Genomic DNA, 20,368 nt, shown 5'->3' on the forward strand with positions numbered 1-20,368 from the left:
GGGAGCGCGGGAACGGCCGTTTCGCGAGCCGCCCCCACAGCCGCGGCGTCCGTTGAACGGCCCATCGCCCTCTCAGTAGGGGAGCTGGGGGAACAGGTCGGTTCGGAAAGCAGATTTCAACAGAGCTGCAGTACCTGTGGCAAGTTCTGTGAAGCAATCCTTGATATCAGTCAAAAAAAAAAAAAAAAAAAAAAAAAAGTTCGTTTCTCGAATAACGACTGTCTTCTGGTATTTTCACTTTCCTGGTAGCAAAGTCTCCTTAATTCAGAGATTCAGCCTTGACTGCAAACTGAAAGTTCTTTTTCATTAGATCAGTCATCTAAGTTAAATCGTATTTTAACGATTATGTCTTCTACACTCAACTGAAGAAACACTACATAAACTGCAATGCTGCAGATACCGCTAGTCTTAAAAAAACCCCAAACCTCCTCAGCTTTACTAGTGACACAAGTATTCAGTCTCAAGTTTCATACACCTCAGCTGAAAGGGGATGAATTACCAGCACATAAAAATATTTTAAAAACAAATAGATTGCTTTCCAAAGTTTAAAATGCTTTGAAGCAAATTCTTTATTATACAAAAAGTGCTTTAATACACCAAACATTTAAGTAGTTAAAATACATTTAATTATTTCCATTTTATCAATTAAAAAAATAAAAATAGACAATATTTAAAATACTTATACATATTAAAATCAAATAAAATCTCTGTTGCCTTATTCATCCTTGAGTGCATACATGACATCGTCCTGGCTGATATTCAGTCGCACCTGCATGTGAAGATATTTATTACTGGACTCCACCAGCAAGAGCCTGCAGGCCCCAAGTCTTGAACAAATTGCCATAATTTCTGATATTGTAGGACTCTGCATGCCTTCAATTCTACACAATGCTACATGTTGATGATATACCTATTAAGAAAAGAACAGGACTCGGGTCAGGTCCTCCTGCTGCAGTTGAGTAAGTCAAGGTGAAAGAGAGAAGATTCCTTCCTCATCTATGGGAGGGAAGGAAAAACTCACTCCAGTCCATTCAGATGAAATGCACACGTGCTGCTGTTTCAGCACAAACTGTTAGGACGTTATCAAGGAAGTGTCAATTCCAAGCTATAGTTTCCTTTTTTATACAGCCAAAAAGCAAAACAATTAGCAACCTACCTTGACTGCAATTTTTTAACTAGATCATTTTATCTGTTACTACACCTGTTCTCCCCTGTGGATTAAATCTTACCTATAAGATCAAGAGCTCACTTACAATTAATTATATATCAATTCACTCAGAAGTGATATTCAGGCCTAGTGACTAGTGACTAGTAAACATAAGTCACACTGACTACAAACGCAAAAGATCATAGCTTAGAAAAGCACAGGAGAATGCACTGTCATAAATCACGCAGACTAGTCAATCTATAGCAAGAATCAACTGGAGGTTCTATTTACAAAAATCAGAAGACAACCCTTTTTGTGTTAGACAAAAAATAAGGGGAAAACATAACAGTCTAACAAAATATTATTTGAATTTCAAGAACCTAGCACCCAGTGTATCTATGCAATCAACTGATGCAGATGCTCAGGAGTCAGTAACGAAAATGCAATTAAAATGCTTACTTACAAACCTGTAGAATCAGATAAAAATAGCAGTTTCTCTATAAATATAGTCATAACCATTTTTATAAGTATTAACATTTAGCTTTCATACTGTAAATCATAAAATGGACTCTGTGCAGAGTCTCCACTGCTCTGCTGGTGCCAAGTACCTTATGAGTCTACTAAAAAATTCAAGCTACTAGCAATATATCTGCCTCTATTGAGAGAAACAGTGATACAAAAGGTGGAATCCACTTTCAGTTTTCCTCTTTGAACTGTGTTGCTTGGTATTTTCAGGTTATCTTATTTTTCCTGTTCTAAAGCATGTTAGGTGGAAGCATACAATATTTTCAGATACAGTCCAAAAAAAAAAAAAAAACAATCACCACAATCCAGATCACTGGTAACATTAATACAACAACAGGTGTTTCCAATTATAAGTATTTAGGCCCATTGAAAAACAGGTGGTAGCATTCCATTAGGCTTTACATCTGGCCTGGACAGCCATGCCCCAGTTTACCTTGCCATCATATTGTCTTGCATCAAATTTCAAGAATGAAAACCCCAAACATTTAAATATTTACACTTTTGTCTGATAACTTTGCCAGTGCCTCCTTCTCTAAGAAGGGGAAAAAAAAAAAAAAGTCCCCAAAACACAAACATACCTGTTGAATTGTTGCCTCCTCAACTCCCGCCCTGCGAAACTCTGCTAAAATTGCTTTCAGAAAGATTTGTTCATGCAACGAGGCATTCCTGCATACCAGAACAAAACAGAAAAATCAATCTGTGAAGTTCAGAACTTATGAACATCAGAAAGAAATCTGGAAGGGAAATTGCTTGGTAACCATGTATTTAAATGCAGGGTAATTTTTTATCTGAGAGGGGTAGCTTATGTCAACTAGGCATTATATTGCAGCCTGCAACTCTGGCACCACTATACACTGCATTTCACTTCACCTCACCTCTCTTTCAATGTATCCAAACACAACAATTAACATCATACATGTTCTGTAATGTGTTATGGTCAACTTACATTTGTGAATTAACATTGAGGTTTTCAGGCCCAAGCAGCACTTACATATCCAACTAAATATTGTATTTGCACCCCTTGATCCCCCCTTCCCTGCTGAAACAGATTCTCTTCCTTTTGACTAGAAAGGAAGAGCACTTTACCAGTTACAGCTTTCGCAGACCACTGAAGGGCAACAAAATTCCTCACACTTACTCTCTCAGGAAACCTTTTGAAAGTCCGAACAGAATCTACTTATGTTAAAGAGACCAATCAGTTCAAATGGGAAATTCTTGCATTCTGCTCAGACCTCTGTGACTGCAGCTAAGCAAGCAAAGACAGGGGTACAATACAAGCAGATGTGAAGAGAGGAATATTTGACTCTTGTGGACCTGGTGCCTACACTAGGCACATCTGAGTGGTTTTTCCTTCAGTCTAGCTCAAAGTCTGGTCCAGTACACTAACTAACCAGTAGTGTTTGTGGGCTTCTGAGTGTATCTTCCAGATTTAGTTCCAAGTGGAAGGAATTCAAATATATGTCCGTGGAAACTACCATTCAGTGAAATCAATGAACAGTAAGCATGGACAATCAGGAAATTTCAAAATCCCCCTCTCCTGAACTGAGTCAACACACTAACATGGCAACATCTTGTATAAACTTGAACAAGTCATGTCTATGCCTTTGTTTCCCTTGCCTTTAATTCCTATTTTGTACCCCTCTCTTCTACCTGTGCTGCAAGGTTTGTTTTGTATCATACTTCAACAAAGCACAATGCATGACCTATGGTCCCAAAGGGAGGGGAGGACAGACTGAACGTTTTTGAAAAAACAGCCCAGTGAGCAAGTCACAAAAGCAAAGAAATTCCTCTGAGAATTGTTTTTACCTGATTGCATTTATATATGGCGATGAAAACATTTCATCTATGGCTTCTGTTACATGGGCCATCCTGACTATTTCAGGGGTTCTGTTTTGGCTAGAAAACTCACAGATCTCAGTGGCCCTTCTGCAGATGTCAAGGCAGCGCCTTGCATCACCAGACAGTGCTGCAACCTGAAAGTAAAAATGACATGTTTGTAGCAATATTTCCTACAAGCTGAGAAAAGAATTTAGCAAGAATCAATAGACAACCCTCCCCTACCCCTCGAAACAGAAGATCAATGCTACTGTGAACTATGTTACTAGAATCCCAGGTTTTAAATAACAATCTTATTGACCAAAACCAACAGAAGCAGCCCTCCCACACCCCCATCACAAATTTAAGACTGAACTTTTTTCTATAACCACAGAAGTCAGATGTTATAAGAAAAAAGCTCAAGGAAATTCAGTGTGAACAGTTCAGTTCTACACCAAAAGTTTTCAGACATGTTATCTAAGACCCTACCACAATCCAGGCTTACGCAGAGGGGGGAGGAAAAAAAAAAAAATTGGTTTTGGGACCCAAAAAAGTCAGTTTTTCCATACTCAAGAGAATACTGGTTTTAAGAGGACACTAACATTTTTTAGGTCTCAAAGAAACATCTGGGGTAGTGAATTTACATTTACAAGTGCCTGAAAATTTGTAGGTGTCTGAAATGAAATATACTTTTTAAAAAGCCCACTTGTGGTTTACAGTTTTAATAAAGCCATGAACATTCACTAGATACAGTACTGGCCTAGTTTTCCCCGTAGATGCTGATAACACATGAAAGCCCTAGAACCCAGCTGGAGCCAAGAATGAAAAACCCTTTAGAAAACCTAATTGCGAGTTATTTTTCTACATTTTTCTGAAGAAAAATTATACTAGAGAAACACTGAAGATTATTCAGTCTGCAAAATCTTCACTATTATTCTTACAAAAAAGGTGGTTCCTTCATAACAAAATAAATGCTTATGTTTACTTCTGACATTTACAAGTATTCCTTTTAATCCTACAATGATGCTTTGCAGAAGTTTAAGCATATACTGGTTGACAGATGTTTTAACAGTTTTAATAGATTCTTTTAATGCATAATTGCTAACATAAGATGTTAAACAATGCATACATCTTAATTTGAGAAGCTACTAATCTCTAATGCATTATTTTTTGTACAACTTACTATTAAGATGCAACAGAATAGGTACTATCTCTTATGCCAAGGCTTTAAACATCTTGAAGAAAATGAATATGGATATTTCCATTGCCACTGGCATACTAGTTTTTTTTCATGATTATCCAATGACTCACGTTATGCCAAACACTGGAGAAGGCTGACATATTATTCATTATCACAACTCTTGTTGTCATGCCTCCAACTCTTGGAATATACTGATGCCTTCTCAAAGGAGATGGAAAAAGCAAGGACACTGCTTTAGCAATGTTTCCTGTGAAAATACCCTGTATCCCTTACGAACAGAATAATGTATGATCTGTTACTTGTGCCCCACTTGTCTCCAATACAGAACACACAACACAGAACCAAGTCTGATAACTGTCACAAAATTCTCCCTTGCTCCCACCCACACTATTTACCTAGCACAACACAAATGACATACATCTGAACCATGCTTACCTTTCTGGAAACCAGCTGAATTGCATCCTCTTCAAATGCCCTCATGCCATTCAGTCTGGATGAAATAATTTGCTGTAATTGTTTGTAGGTGTAGGGCTGAAAGGACATTCTGGTAAGGCCCTATAGTAAATAATACAATACAGTGAGAAGTGTTTGTAGTGTTTGAAAACTCTCAACTGCTCAAGCATAGCCTTTACAGTTAGTTTTATTTCCTCTAGTAGAAGCAATCTCTTTCACATCCTTACCCACCAACTGATACACTTTAATCAATTCTTCCACTACATATTTGTGAAATAAACACACAAATCTACAAAACTGTGACAAAGTGAGAACCACTGGTTGGACGTCCCCACTGGAAGGCCTGAGGAGCAAGCTTTGCTGCTATCAGAATTCAAGTTTCTCTTACAAAATTTGTAAAGAAAACAGAGCTATCTAATACAAAAATCTTTTTATTACAACTGTTTGTACTTTATTTTTTAATACAGTAGCAGCAGCCATTATGAAAAATATTAATCTCTCCTTTAGCAAATCTGTATATAGTTATACCATTGACTTCATGTTACCAATCAGCCAAGAATTAAAAATCCTCTTCTAGCTCAAGCTGATAAAAACTGCTTTCAGCTGAGAAGGACAATCTATGTTATAGATGGTACACTGCCTTTCGTATTCTACAGGAGGCCTGAGTTTTGCATTTCTTATGCAAAATTCTTCTCTCTTGTGACTACATGGACTCAGCTGATCTGCAGGTTTAGCGGGCGGGGGGAAGCAATTCACACACTGTGGAACTATTTTTGAGTCACAGAAGGATGGAGGCAGAGCACTGTTTCTGCAAATCACTTTTCAGCAGTGATGAAGAGATGACCTAGGAAAATGTATTCAATACAGATGTAGAGTGCATCCAACTTTCTGTCCAAAGGTATCCAACAAAATCTATCAGCTGATGATGACAGAGAAGTAACTAGGTGCCTGGAATGAAAGGGGAAAGAGGAAGGGAAACCAGAAGAGAATTCTTCTGAACTCTAGAGTAAGCAGCCTAACCATGAAGCACAGCATTTGATTATCCAAATCTTAATGTTTAAAAATACACCTGTCATCTTAATTCATTCTTACATAGTGTACTTACACAGCAGCATAACATCTGGCTCCTAAACTTACTTTGCTCGGATTTATGTGTTCATTATCGGCCCTCTGGAGAAGCATCGTTTAACCTCTAACATAATCAATCCTACCTTTCTCCTGGATTACTTTTGATTGAATACAGTATTGAATCTGCTCTCATCTTATAGCATAGCAACAAAACTGCTAGGACATACCAGCCTGCTAGCTACTCTGTTCATCATTATTCTTTCTGGCAAGTCCATGGTGTTAGCAATGGCCAAAATTATTAACTTGGAGTGCTTCTGAGTTGGCCAGTCAAATAAGTTGTACATCACATTCTGTTTCCGGGTCCACAGAAGATCAAGCTGCAGAGGTAGAAGGAGAAGAATTAGACTGAAAAAGAATGGCCTTGTATTTCCAATACCTCATGGGGGTTTGAGAGCTACCTCTGCCACAGAAAACTTCTTACATGATTCTAAACAAACTGTCTCTGTTGTGTTTCCTTTATCCATCTACTAATAGGACTACATTTTCTGAATTAAAGCTCTAATCTCTTTTGGAAAAGCACAGTCCTACTACATGCTTGAACAGTATTAATCACTGTAGAGTGATTAAACAGCTGGAGTTTTTAAACACTAATGTGATATTAATACACTACATCTAACAAGAATAAAAGACCCTCCATGTGAGAGCTTGAATTAGCCTACAGCAAAACAAATCAGTGTGCATTTATTACTGAACACAGACCATTCAAGGAGTTTCAAAAAACTGGGTATGATTTATTTCACTCTGCGTTTTCTCACTGGAAAAGCAGCAGTTTCCAGACAAAAAAAATACAGTTGAGTTCCAAGTCCTATAATGCCATAATTTCATGACTTGGACCAAATCAAAACATAAAACCAACATGAAACTCAAGGCAGAGAACAATATTGTAACAGGATACTCAACCTTATTAGGAAACTGAATTTAAATGGGCAAGAGGAACTCTTTGTGTGTCTTCTCTCCTAAGTCTATTCCTTTTAGGTCACATACGATATACTCTAAGCATGTATAATTTGTCTTTTTCCATCCTCCAAAAACTAATTTCTTACAATACTTCAAGGAAAGGGAACAAAGGAATCTTTGTCTCACCTCATCCACTACCATCACCGTGGTCTTCCTCTTTGGTCCAGGTGTACTGAACAGTTTTGCCAACAGTACTGCAGCATGGGTTGCTGTCACCTTCTGACCTGTCAGTAACTGATCAAGGATTAAATCATGTTGCAGGTTAAACCAAACCCCTGGAAATAGGAAGTTTAACTCCTATTCAGTTTTAGCTTTTCCTCTAACAATCAACACCAGGCATGTGGATTTTTTTTTCCCCGAGGGAAAAAAAAAAAAAAAAAGGTATCTCATAAGACACTTGGGACTTCTATGTCCATAAAGGAGAACAGAAAAGAATACATAGAAAAGAATATATAGAAAGGCCATTAGAATTTCCTGCAATTTGTCTTAAATATAGATTCATTAAGAAATCCCAAACCCAGTCCCAGGAGGACTCTAAACCTAGCATACCTCAAGGGCGTCTCAATGCAGAGCACTTACTGAAAACCTACGGCAGTTGATTACTGAAGTCAGCCTGACTTCAGTAATCTTGCACTCCCACTAAAACATTAATGAATCATCAGCAGGATCTAGAACTAAATAATTTATTCAACTCTAAGCTAAAAAAATACCTTCAGCAAGAACTGCTTCTGCAGTAATCTCTGTGGCAAAACAGATGAGCTGACTGTATGTACATTACCTCTTCCCTTTCAAGTCTAAAGATATACAGAAATTAAAGCATGACATTTCAAAATTACACTATATATGCCGAATCAATTGTTCAACATAGTTCAGAGTCAAGCGGTAAAGTAAAATGGAGATTGCATTTGAAAATAGTATTTGTTCTCCAGAGTTCCTTAAAAACTGACCTGAGATTTCATAATGATTAAACAAGCTAGAACATAACAATGTGTAATCTATACTTGTTTCATGTTTCCAATTCAGTCAGGACAGTCTGAATCAGTCATACAAAGCAGTTGGATCCCAGAGGATCCTGATTCTACAGTTCTGGAACTGGGCATCCAACATACCACAGACATCAGTTTGTTGTGGTGGGATTAGCACACTTACTGTACCCAGGTATTTACCCTTATCTCTTGCACCTGTCCAGGCCTTCCTGTCCCTGTTCTTTCTCTATAAATTTTCCTATGACAGTGAAATAACTGCCGTAATGAACACTCCAGAATTTGCTTCAGTCATGCAAAGAAACATAATCAAACCAGAGCCTTGAGACTGACCTGCAGCAAGAGATGCAGCAATCAGAAAAGTAGCAGCAGCCTACCTAGGGTACTTGGATCACAGCTGGGGCAGAAGGAATCACAGAAATAAGTGGTTTATTTAACTACATGTTCCCCTGGAGGATATTTAACTGAGCTAGCTTAGAGCTCCATGCCCATGGGGGGCAACAAATTTTACTTCCGAATGCCTGTTCTTTATTAATTTTAAAATTTTATGCTGAACTGAATAGCAACAAAGAGTGTTAAAACACATTACATTACCATGAAATATGGTAATTGTCATGAAGCCTTTCACTATGCTAAAGAAACACAGTGACCTGACTACAACATATCCCTTGGCAAGACACTGTCTATGCTGGTTTGAAGGAAGAATGCAAATATGTAAATTTAACTCCCTACCATGAAGATAGGGATATGAGAATGTATGCCGCTTCCTGCTCAGGTAGAAGACGTCAAACTTAAATGGAGAAGAAGTTTATAAGAAAATGGAATTTTCTTCAGGAAGATATAATTTCTTTTCCAGGTCACTGGCTTAAAGTTAGCCTAGACTGACAAAAGTCTTGCACAGTTACTGTCTAATGTCTACTGGGTGATCTTAATCCAGTTCTCAGGTTAATTCATACCCATATAAATGCAAACACAGTCAGTAGCCCCAGATGAGATACTACACACTAGTTTGTCATGGGAATCTGAAATATAGTATTGACAGAAACGGTCCCCCTTTAGCTGGATTGCTATGACGACAGACCAGTTAACCATTAAGACTCCCTTAGTAATTATTCTACTGCTACGCTGACTTCCTGAGTTGTCATCTCAGTAACTTTGGAAGCATACATGTGCAGAAAACGTTATAGAAGGGGAAAATATAAAAATATTCTGGTTTAGATTTTTTTTAAACCAGAATGGATGTAATAAATCAGGCTATCTTCCAGCCACTGCCCTTATGCAGCTGAAAGCAAAATGGTTCAAGAAGCTGGCCGTGGCCTTAAGTTTATTTTTTAACTTGCTCTAAGATATTAGCATACAGTCTCTCAGAGGAACTACTTAGAAGTATTGATGTGTTAGATGCCTTGAATACTGTAACACATCAAGGATCTGATGGTTAACCATAAGATCATCTTTCAAACCAGAGCACCACTGAAGAGGCTTTACTTACCTCTAGTATCTGCACATAAGCTTGGTGAGGGTCAGTCAGCTTCATGCCATTGATCTCTACAAACTGGAATGATGGTAGGTCATCATTTTCTGCAGCTTGCTGAAGACTGCTAATTACTTCATGAACAGTTGCAGTTTTACCTGTTCCAGGCACTCCAGAAATGTACATGCACCTACAGAAGGGGAACAACTTTTCAGCAGTCTGAGCAAAATAACAGTTTTAGGATTAATGAGCTGGAATTCCTGGGCTCTGAGACCAGCCTTCAATACTACTCCTCTGTCACTTCAGGCAATTTCCTATATTTCAATTACTTTATTTGCAAACTGGCACACAAAACATGGGAGGTTCATGACGACTTTTATTATTACTGAAGGAATTAACAACCTAAAATACTTTATAAATGTAATTTAATTCTAAAAAAAACAGGTTTCCCAGACATCTAAAATTGACTAGTTGGTCTTTAATTTCAATCTATACAATAAAGAAGCCCACGTTATTTCGATGCGCAGCCCTTCCTAAAGGAATTAAAATACCAGGAAAATTCAGCTAGGAACTTTAGGAACTTTAATTCAGCCAAATGATAACTGGTGTTATGCCATAGGTAGATGTGATCTCTTATAGTCTCAGCAACAAACTTACCCTCCTGTACCATCAATAAGTTTGCTTTCCACAAAGTTATAGATATCCTGGAATTCTTCCTCACGACAAGGCAGAGACTCTGGGACAGCAGAAACATGCAGCCTTTTGATTAAAAAGAAAGAAGTAAATTGAAATAGGAGGCCCAAGGTTTGCATTTTTTCAGTTCTTCCTGAAGGGCCTATAGAGGAAAAATAGCCAGACGCTCCACCTTTCACAGTTGTGCATAGTTTTTTAAATGTCTCTTACATACTTCAAGTCTGAACACCAATGTGAAGTATCCCAACAGAAATAGCCCAGTCTCCCTATATGTGCTTTTAAGAGTGCTGAACGGTCATCTTCATAATCAAACAGCATGAATATACAGCAATAGAGATCTAGCCATTTTAATTCACAAAAAAAAAAAAACTGTAAGTCAGTGTAGAGGTAGATAAAAGAGGAGACCACTTACAGGAAACTGAAAAAAATAAAACTCAGTTTAAAAGATAGTCAGCCCTGAATGCCTTTTTTTTTCCCCCACATGAAGATCTACAACAATACCCACAAAGCTTTTTCACACACTGAGAGGAGACCGATATTGTACCCTTACAATCTAGAGCTAATAAGAGAGGATATTTATTTGGTGCAACATTAGAAAAACAAAGACAGACACCTAATTCTGAAGAACTTAGCATGGACTGGTCATAATAATTTGAAATTGTAAAAGTAGCATTGTAAATACAACTAGTATTTGTAAATATATTATTGCACTGTAAACTCATAAATGCTCTTCTAGTATTAAAACACCGTGCATTTTTACCAAATTTATTCAATATGGTAAAGATAACATCTCCCTGTTTCAGCATAGCCTACTGCTATGCATACCTGATCCTATTTTTTTTTGTATCTCCTCCCCATAGCACATATTACCTTAATCTGGCTTCTTCTAGTATACTGGCTGGTTTCTGTGCCACATGGCTGCGCTTGGGAATTTCAGGAGTTGCGTTCCGGGGTGTCTTAGGTGTTCCTGGTAAAGGCTGCAAAGAAAAATTACAACCTTAAACAGAGTTCCTGCATACAGCAGTTTCTTCTACTGGAGACTGCTCATACAAGTTTCCCAAACATTACTTATGCACAAAGACTACTCAGGGATGCCAGAATACAAGATGAGCAGAGAAACAGTCTTTACAAAGGGAATTACCAAACAAGCCTCATGGTCTTTTCTTCCTGAGGGAAGAAACTGGAAAAGGTGTGGTGACATGGACAATTATACCTTTTAACTGTCTTGAAGAATTTTTACATTGTTAATGCTTTTCTGAAGTGCTGGATTACACAGTGATTGGGTTCTTAAGAAACAGCAAGCGATTAGAAATTGATCTATCCACATTCATTGTCCAAACAAAAAACCCTTATGTTATTTTTGTTGTGCTTACAAGTTCTAGTTACACTAGGATTTCTGTGTTAGTTATTTCATAAACAGAGTAAAATTCACCATTGACAGTATGTACCTGGCTATGGTGCTGAATACAGTCCTAATGAATTAGGCCTAAAATCCATGTAGCCTGGTATCCCATCTCCATCAGCTGCCAGGGCACTATGCAAAACTGCCAGCCACATTCTTTGGTGCAGCCATGAACGCTGTAGAGCATCCCTTCAGGTTTTGTAACCACCTGTATACTGGTAAGCTTTCAAGAATCAGGACAACTCTACTGCCAAGCACAGAGCTGGTCTTACGGCTTTCTGCTATATATACATAGACTGCACTCAGTAAAAACTATACAGAAATAGAACTAAAATGTCTCACTGAACAGCTTATAATAAAAGTAAAAACGGTGGCCATAAATGGATGCACCAGTTTGTTCCGCTCCAGCCAATCCAACACAACATTTTTCCTGTTTAGGCTAGAGTTTTCCAATCAACATTGTTACAACATTCACAATACACAAGTGTTTTATACATTTGCATAACCTACTCATATCAACGTTCATATGAATCAAGATAATGTTTCATTAAAAGCTAAGGGGTTCAGATACTTTGGTACACAGGCATCAAGCATTCAAATAATTGGCTCAGAAATAATAAATACAGTTATTTTATGCGAAACCTTACAGTTTTCTTCAGGGTCTTAGCAGGAGTGTGAACTGAAGACCTCCTTGAAGATTTTGGGGTGCTGAATGTTCCACTCGATTTAGTTTTCTTTTCTGGTGTACAGAGAGCATCATCATCATCCTCTTCCTCACTACTTGAAGAGTAAGAGCTGTCTGAGCTAGACAGAAAATCCTCTTCCTCGTCCAACTGCAGTGCATTTAATATGCTACGAGAAACAAAAATTAAATGAGTTTTAAAAAAATACACACAATTCTACACACTTGTCTTAGTTTGGGCTGAAATAGAGTTAATATTCCTTTTCAGGGACTACATGAGTGCTGTGTTTTGGATTTAGCTTTGGGTTTGGTATGGGAAGAATGCTGATAGTACACTGATGTTTTCAGCTGCTGCCGAGACTTCAAGGACTCTCCGACTCTCCATGTCCTGCCCATGCGCAAGGGCACAGGGAGCAGGGAGGGAGCACGGCCACAGCACCTGACCCTAACTGGCCAGTGAAATATTCCATATCATGGAACGTCATGCTCACTATATAAAGGAGGGGTGGTCGGGAAGGAGCTCTCTCGCTTCCGGGATTGTGATTGTGGGATCTTGGTATCTCGGGGTTGCTACCCAGGAACGGGCTGGATATTGGTTAGTGGGTGGTGAGCAATTACGCTGTACATCACCTGTTTATATATCTCTTTTTGTTTTCCCCATCATCGTTATTGTTCTTATTTTATTGCCATTATTAAACTGTTCTTATCTCAGCCTGCAAGTCTCCCTTCACCCCTCTAATCCCTCCCCCATTCCCAGGTGGGGAGGGGGAAGGGAGGGTGATTAGCTGCAGTGGTTGGTTGCCGATCAGGCCCAAACCACAACAACACTACAAAGTATCATTGTACATTTTCAGCTTTTTCCGTAGTTATTGTAATCAACAAGACATTTTCTACCCGAGCTGTTAATTTTCCATGGCTATTTAACAGACTGGTTTAAAGGAAGTCAGTTTTCTGATGAACACCATGAGTTGGCTTCATGTTTCTGAACAGAAGACAGTTTTCACTCACACTGCAATTAAGCTGTGCTTCTACAACCAAACTCATTTCAATATTAAGCTAGACAAACTCTCAAGTCTTCAGGCTATCAATAGCAATCTGAATAAGATATCATGAATGCAAAAGTTTACCTGACTTGCTCTGCAATGCGAGCGTTTGTTTTCTGTGCACAGATTCTACGGGAACAAGGGGTCAATATGGGGCTCAGTCTACACAGTTCCTGATGCCCAATTAAACTGTAAAGAAAGAACACAGTTATTTGTATTTCCTTTCTAAATCACACTTGTAAAGATGGAGAGAAGGCCTTTCAAACTTCAGGCTCAATTGTTATGGCTGTCAATCCAGCGTGAATTCTTGTTTACAGTTATTTACAGATTGCCTATGGCATGGATACTGGCAGCACAATTTCCCCTCGTGCACTCTCTATTCAATATATCTTTGCCAAGAACACAAAACCCACAGAATATTTACTATAGTCCATTCAAGATCTGTATCGTGAAGATTTTTATAGTACAATGTCAGTATTTCCATAAAGCTTTCTGAATGAGCTGAGGAAAGCTGCTAAGTCTAAGGAGAGACCCTCAGCCCATACAAGTCAGAGCTGACCTGTGATGCTGTGACAATAGTGACTGCACTAGCGTTAGTTCAAAACAGACATGTCTGACTCGGGCCCTACCAACATGACAGCACTGCTTCCCCACGCACCCTCAGCTGGCAACAGCCATTATTTCACATTGACTGAGAGCTGCTGCATGCTTACAGCCTTCCCTCCCTTCCCCAGCTAAGACACATATATATGTCCACGAAGAGCACTCAATGGATGCTGATATAGTAGAATTTGCAGCGAAATTATTTTGCAAATATAACACTGTCAAACTGAAGGAAGAAGGGCTCAAACCAGTAGTGGGTTTTTGTTTGCTTGCGGGTTTTTGGTGTTCTGGGGTTTCTTTTTGTTTGTTTTATGTTTTTTTTTGGTTGGTTGTTTGGTTTTTTTTCCCCCTAGAGAAAGAAAAAACAATCTGATTTTCATTGGGCATCATTTTGATCTGCCCTTTGGAGTAGATTTTTCTATTTGTGTTTTGAGATTCCTTGGTTGTCATCCCTACCACTGAAACACTATTAATACAACTTTCCTATTATTTCAAAGGACACAATAAGATTAATTATTTGTAGACAGTTCTCAGAATTGGACTAGATCTATAAATATCACTGAAATGCCACCACCTTAACAATGAAAAGTAAATTTCTTTTTGCTGTACAGTAAGTAACAAAAATGGGGTGCAGATGCACCAAACGTTGCAACCACATTTTTAATCTTTGAAAGGAAGGAAGGAGGACCATGATTGGCTTTTGGCTTCTTGCAACATTTTATACAAGAGTCTGATCCATTCTCCTCCTGCCCCAGCTTAATGCCATTTTTAAAGGCTGTGTGAAGATACACTTAAACAACTACGCTTTTTGAGTTTTGAATTTCTACATAAAAATTATCATGAAAGTATACATACGATTATCATGAGAACTCTCATGAGGCCAATTGCATGCCTTTCTATAGCTCAGTGTATCTCAGTAGCTGTCAAAAGCAGGGCACATTTGAGCCTGTATGACATACATACAGTGTCTGCAGGGAGACAGATTTTTATCCATGTTGGAGTACAAACCATAACAATAAATATAGCTTCAATTCCCTTTCATATCATCCTACAATTCCCATTTCTAACCTCTTCTCTCTGTTTTTGTAACCACGAACTGCTTGTGTCCATCTTTGAAGTCAACTCCTCCTACAACATCCCCAATCATTCATTCACCTCCAAGTAACACACTTTCTAGAGCTTTACCATGGGGCACCTCTAACTACTTAGACTGTTTCCCCCCTTCTCTCGGTGATCTCAATACGCAAAACATGATATAAAGAAACTTCACATGCTTTACTTTCTAGAAGTCTTTCATAAACATGCTTTAAGAGAACTACGTACAAATAGAAATCCCATACACAAATGATTATAAAAAGGCTATCACTTACGATGTAGTGCCATCTTTCCTGTTAAGATTCTTGGCTTTCTCACTGGAGTCTTTGACCTTAATATAGGGGGATAATCGTATTCTATCACTAAATCTCTCACAGCATTCTGCAGTATCTGACTTTGACTTATCATTGGTGCAAGGTATTTTTGGTGGTGAGCCTAAAATACCAGTGAATGTCACTTTTCTTTTAGTAGCTGATGGTTCTAATGGTGCTACAGCATCACAGTCATCATCCAAAAGTTCCAAAACTTCGCATCCCAGGAACTTGTTTTTAGGAGATCTTGTGGGACCTAGGAATCAAAAGTAAAATTAACTTTTCTCAGGCTTTAATAGGGCTGATTTGGTTAACTTTCAGAAAACATGGTACAACTGGCTTGGTGGCTGTTTTTAAATGAAAGGAGACAGCATTACAATCCAGAAACAAGGAACTCAATCACTAGAAGGCATACACTTCCTCTAAAAAGACAACTAAGTAGAACACTAACTGTTTTTTTTCAGTTTTCTAACCTGCCTCCATCACTTACAACTTTACTGAAGCTCCAGTTTGAAAACATTGTATGTTATATACGATCAAATGTGCTTATTTGACCAGCCCAATGTAAGTATTCTAGTGCACCATTAGTGAGAAGATTTAACTGAGATGCTCTGAGGTCCAGTTAGGCTGATTGGTAGCATTTCAGTCAACAAGCACTTTAATTTAGACTTACCAGTTACAAATAAAATATTTGCAACAGCAACTGGATATAAGCAGTAAGTTGCTTGAAAAAACAGACATAAGATAAACAACTGATGCACCCAGAAGGCTTGGGCTAGCCCCAAAGCCTAAATAACATCGCTAAGAATACTGATGTTGAATATTACCATTGTTTGAACTACCCAAAATGAAGAGGCACAAAAACATACTACGTTCAAAACTACTAAATGGACAGACTATTGCTGTATACATACTGTTTAGCTGTAACTTCTTCCTTGCTGTTGGAGTTTTGATGCCATTAGCCACTCTTTGTGAATGTCTCTCCTTAGCGAGGGAGGACTTGGAAGCAGAATGTTTTGATTCTATTTCCAACTCAACATTTTTTGGTTTCGTGACACTCCAAACAACTTTCTCTGTCTCTTTTTTCAAGGGGGAAACCATGTCCGAAGGAATAAATGAGTCTGAAGAGTTTGGGATGCCACCTCCTTTCTTCTTAGCTTCTTTCAGCTTAGAGAAAGTGTCAGGGGACAAAGCCTTAAAGCATTTCCCATCCCAAGACTGTTTCACATAGAAAGTTTGTTCCTTGTTTAAGGTAATAGGTAGTTCCTCCCCAAGCTGTAGTGGTATTACCTGTAAAAACAGAAAACACCAAAACACACATACCTTAACATTTACTGCTAATTTAGCATTCGACTATTTTCTATTCACAGATCTTGTTATTGGAACTCATGCAATCCCATTATTATAGAGGGCAACACCTTCAACCTACATTTACACTAGTATAAGTTTATTGCACTAGAGGACTCCGGTTCACATTACTTCTTTCGATGCAAACCTCTAAATGAGCTGGCTGCCGACAACCAAAAGCATTCTGGGGTGGAGGAAAGACAAAATATCAAGTTTTCAACTATCCTATCCTATGTTAACTGCATTAACAAATACACATCACACGTTTGGTTTGGGAGGGAATAAAGTAGTTGTACTGTTCTATTACGCTTTTCAAGTTGTTTCTATTCCTTTTATGTGTAGAAGAGGTGCAGTACATACCATGATGCTTTTAATAATGGTCTCCACAGCTATATCAGTGTCATAGCCAGGTACTTGATCAAAAAACACCTCTTGGGGAGAAATCTCTCTTTTAAGCAGTTTCCGTTTATTCGGAGGTATCTCTGTAATATGAGAGAACCACTGTACAACTGCATGTTTCTGCTGAGCACCTGTAACAACGAAAAGAAGTCAGTGAACATTAAGAATTTCATTGTATCACAAATAGTTATTACCAGTCTTCAATATGACTTTGGCTGAATTGCAACCAAGGATAGAAATCCTCCCTGGACCCAGGTGAGAAAGCATCTGTTAAGAGATTACAGTTCCCATTTTCTAAGCTGAATTAAAATGTTTAAGTTGAGACTTCTGAGGACTAAGAGGACACCTACATAGGGTCTCAATCACAAAATACCTGGAGACCAGCTCCAGGCCACCAGCTCACTGTCACAAATGAAGAGGTATCCTTATTTGCCTAGACAGGATCTAATGGAAACTCACTAACCAAAAGCAGAGACATAAAAGGACAACTGAGAAATTTCAGAACACTATTTGTAATGTCAATGTTATCTTAGAAGTAAGCCAGAAACATATTTATTCACTGCTTAACAAACCAGAGAATCCTGCTGTTGAAATATTTAGGAGAAAATCTGACTGAACACTACAAATAAATTAAGTGTAGAGAGAGTTAAAGGAAATATTTGGAACATATTGCAATTGAATATTGAGTTACTCTCTACATTTCAGGGTGTTCCTCTTTGAATGAAAACAAAACCACATATCTTTAACAAATTTGTCAAAGATATATAACAAAAGGAAAATCTTGTTTTCAAGGAAATTTCATGGGTTTCATTCCAGCATGAAAAGAATATTCAGTTGTGTTACAATAAACATGCGTTAGTAAATAAATAAGATAGAGTGATAATTATTTTATGTTTTTAAAAAGCAAAGAAATTAAAAAGCCCTCAAAACATTATTATGGTGGCCCAAAACAAGCAACAAAAGCTGTTCAAAGAAATAAGACATAGCTAATGAGTAGCTTCTATCTCAAACTCAGACATAGTCTTCATATCGCTCACCTTCCACTATTTATCTTTTCATAGCTATCTCTATCTATAAACAATAGTTCTACAAGGGACAGAAGTAATGAGCCCCATTTATTCAGCCTTGTACCTTATTGCTAAATTATAGAATCGTAGAATGGTTTGTGTTGGAAGGGACCTTAAAAACCAGCTAGTTTCAACCACCTGCCATGGGCAAGGACACCTTCCACTAGATCAAGTTGCTCAAAATTATCTCATGTCTAATAAGATGCAAGTTCCAGGGCTGGAGTTCTCTTGCTCCATTTGGATTCTCCAACTTCTAAATAAAGCATGAGCTGACACTGTCCTCCTCAAGGACCATTTCTTTTAAGTTAGACAACTACACAGAAAAATTCTAAGAATTTAATGTCTTTAAGCTCTCCATGTCTCTATTGAATTTAGTTGAAATTAGCCATCAGCCCCAATATCTGGGCAGCATGTGAATACAAATCCAGTGATTACCAACACTTAATTTCCTTAATAAATTAGGCTAGTGATATAATATTAATGCTAACTACATCCCCATGAAATAGGTAACTTTAAAACATTTTAAGATTTCTCAGATAGGAAGTAAATTTTTACTTCTCTTACCATCTTCATATAAATCCAAGAGTTGTGCCACAAAAGGTCGATCTGCATTCTCCCCTTCTACTAAAATAAAGCTGCCGAGTTGTACACAGGTTTCTGTTCTGCTTCTTTCTGATGTAATAAGGATTCCCCTAGGAAGTGAAACGCACATGCAGATTAACAAGATTTCACATTCTTCATAATTCACATACCATTAAAGCTGATGGCCTATCAATTTTACAGATAGTTACACCCCTTCTTGCAAAGCTTACAATTCAGTTTCCTGATTAAAAGCTTTCATATATATTTAAATTATACAGTTAAAACTTATTCACAGATTTAGTTAAACTTTCATGTTTATACATCATAAAATTTGTAATTCTAGAGCTCTGTCACAAAGTTTTTGTTATGAACATACAGTGACACAACACAATACTCAGAACCTTACTCATACTCTGACTGACCGCCACATTACGTTTCTGACATAGTTTAGGTCAAAGAAACCTTCATTAATTAAGTTTCCCCAAGCAAGCCATAAATAAATGTTATTTACTTGTACTGGAATGTCCTCAGTTTTCTGTCTGAGCTCACAGGTTTTCCATACCAGGAGTAGATAACCTTGCTTTGCTGCCGGGTATTCATGATTCCCAAGGAAAAGCTAAAACAAATAAAGGTGGGTTTTTTGGGTACTTCTTAAAAATAAAAGCAGGTAATTATTCCACATGTCCAGACACACAGAAATGCCAAGGGTGTATGAAGAATGTAGCATGCATCTGTTGATTCAGGGAAGCCTACCATCCCCAAAGCCTCCAGACACCTCTCTGCTGAGGTGGGGGGAGAAAAAAGAGAAGTTGTTTAGCGGTGGATTTCTTCAATTCCTTTTCTTCGCGTCCAGTGCTTGACTAACACACCAAACAAACATGCGACTCGCTGGTTACAGGCTACTTTGCTTATTCACAGAGAAGGTTATCAGCTACTCTCCCCTTATTACCGAGCCTCCCGGCCCTCCCGCGCTGCCTTGGGGGTCGCCCGCCCGCCGCCATAGCCGCTGCACACCGCCACGAACGCGTCGCTTGCCCTCAGTTTTTATGTTTGTTTGTTGCTGTGGGTTGGTTTTGCGCCTTTGTTTGTTTGCTAGTTTTTCCCCTAATTAAGAATTTTCTCTCAGGACACAGGCCGCAGAGTTCAGGAGAAGGCCACCCCCCCGCCCCCAAAGAGCCGTTCCCCTCTTGCCCACCTCAGCCCGGCGGTTTAGGACGGGGCAGCGAAGAGCTCAGGCGAGGCTCTGCCTTGGGGAGGCCGCTCCCAGGATCCTCGGACAGGCAGAGAGACCCCTCAGGCCCCGCCGCCTCCCTCACTCACCGCAGCGGCTCGGCGACCCCCGCACGCGGCAGCGACCGCGGGCAACCCGCAGATAGAATTTCGCGCCAAAGCCCGCGCGCAGCCCCGCCTCCTCAGCCGCGCGCACGCGTGAGAGGGCGGGAGGCGGCCGCGCAGGAACGGCGC

The 20,368-nt window shown here is 38.8% G+C and overlaps 1 protein-coding gene across 2 annotated transcripts; it reads right to left on the reverse strand.

The window, feature by feature from the left end:
• Positions 1–582: 582 nt before the first annotated feature.
• ORC1 (origin recognition complex subunit 1) lies at positions 583–20,277 on the reverse strand. 2 transcript variants are annotated; one of them, XM_033008861.2, is made up of 17 exons: positions 20,100–20,277; positions 19,416–19,520; positions 18,887–19,014; positions 17,217–17,386; positions 16,424–16,799; positions 15,474–15,765; positions 13,585–13,689; positions 12,423–12,627; positions 11,244–11,350; positions 10,338–10,439; positions 9,699–9,870; positions 7,353–7,460; positions 6,437–6,586; positions 5,124–5,243; positions 3,479–3,645; positions 2,251–2,338; positions 583–769 (listed from the first exon to the last, which is right to left on the reverse strand). In XM_033008861.2, exons 2-17 carry the CDS (start codon positions 19,502–19,504, stop codon positions 716–718), a joined length of 2,433 nt encoding a protein of 810 aa, XP_032864752.1. In that variant the 5' UTR covers positions 19,505–19,520; positions 20,100–20,277; the 3' UTR covers positions 583–715. The 2 variants fall into 2 exon arrangements, with proteins under 2 accessions (XP_032864752.1, XP_032864751.1); XM_033008860.2 differs by having other exon boundaries at positions 583–910.
• Between the last annotated feature and the right edge of the window lie 91 nt (positions 20,278–20,368).

Source organism: Tyto alba, unplaced genomic scaffold (genome assembly GCF_018691265.1).
Source record: "Tyto alba isolate M040663 unplaced genomic scaffold, T.alba_DEE_v4.0 Super-Scaffold_1000006, whole genome shotgun sequence".
Lineage (NCBI taxonomy): Eukaryota > Metazoa > Chordata > Aves > Strigiformes > Tytonidae > Tyto > Tyto alba.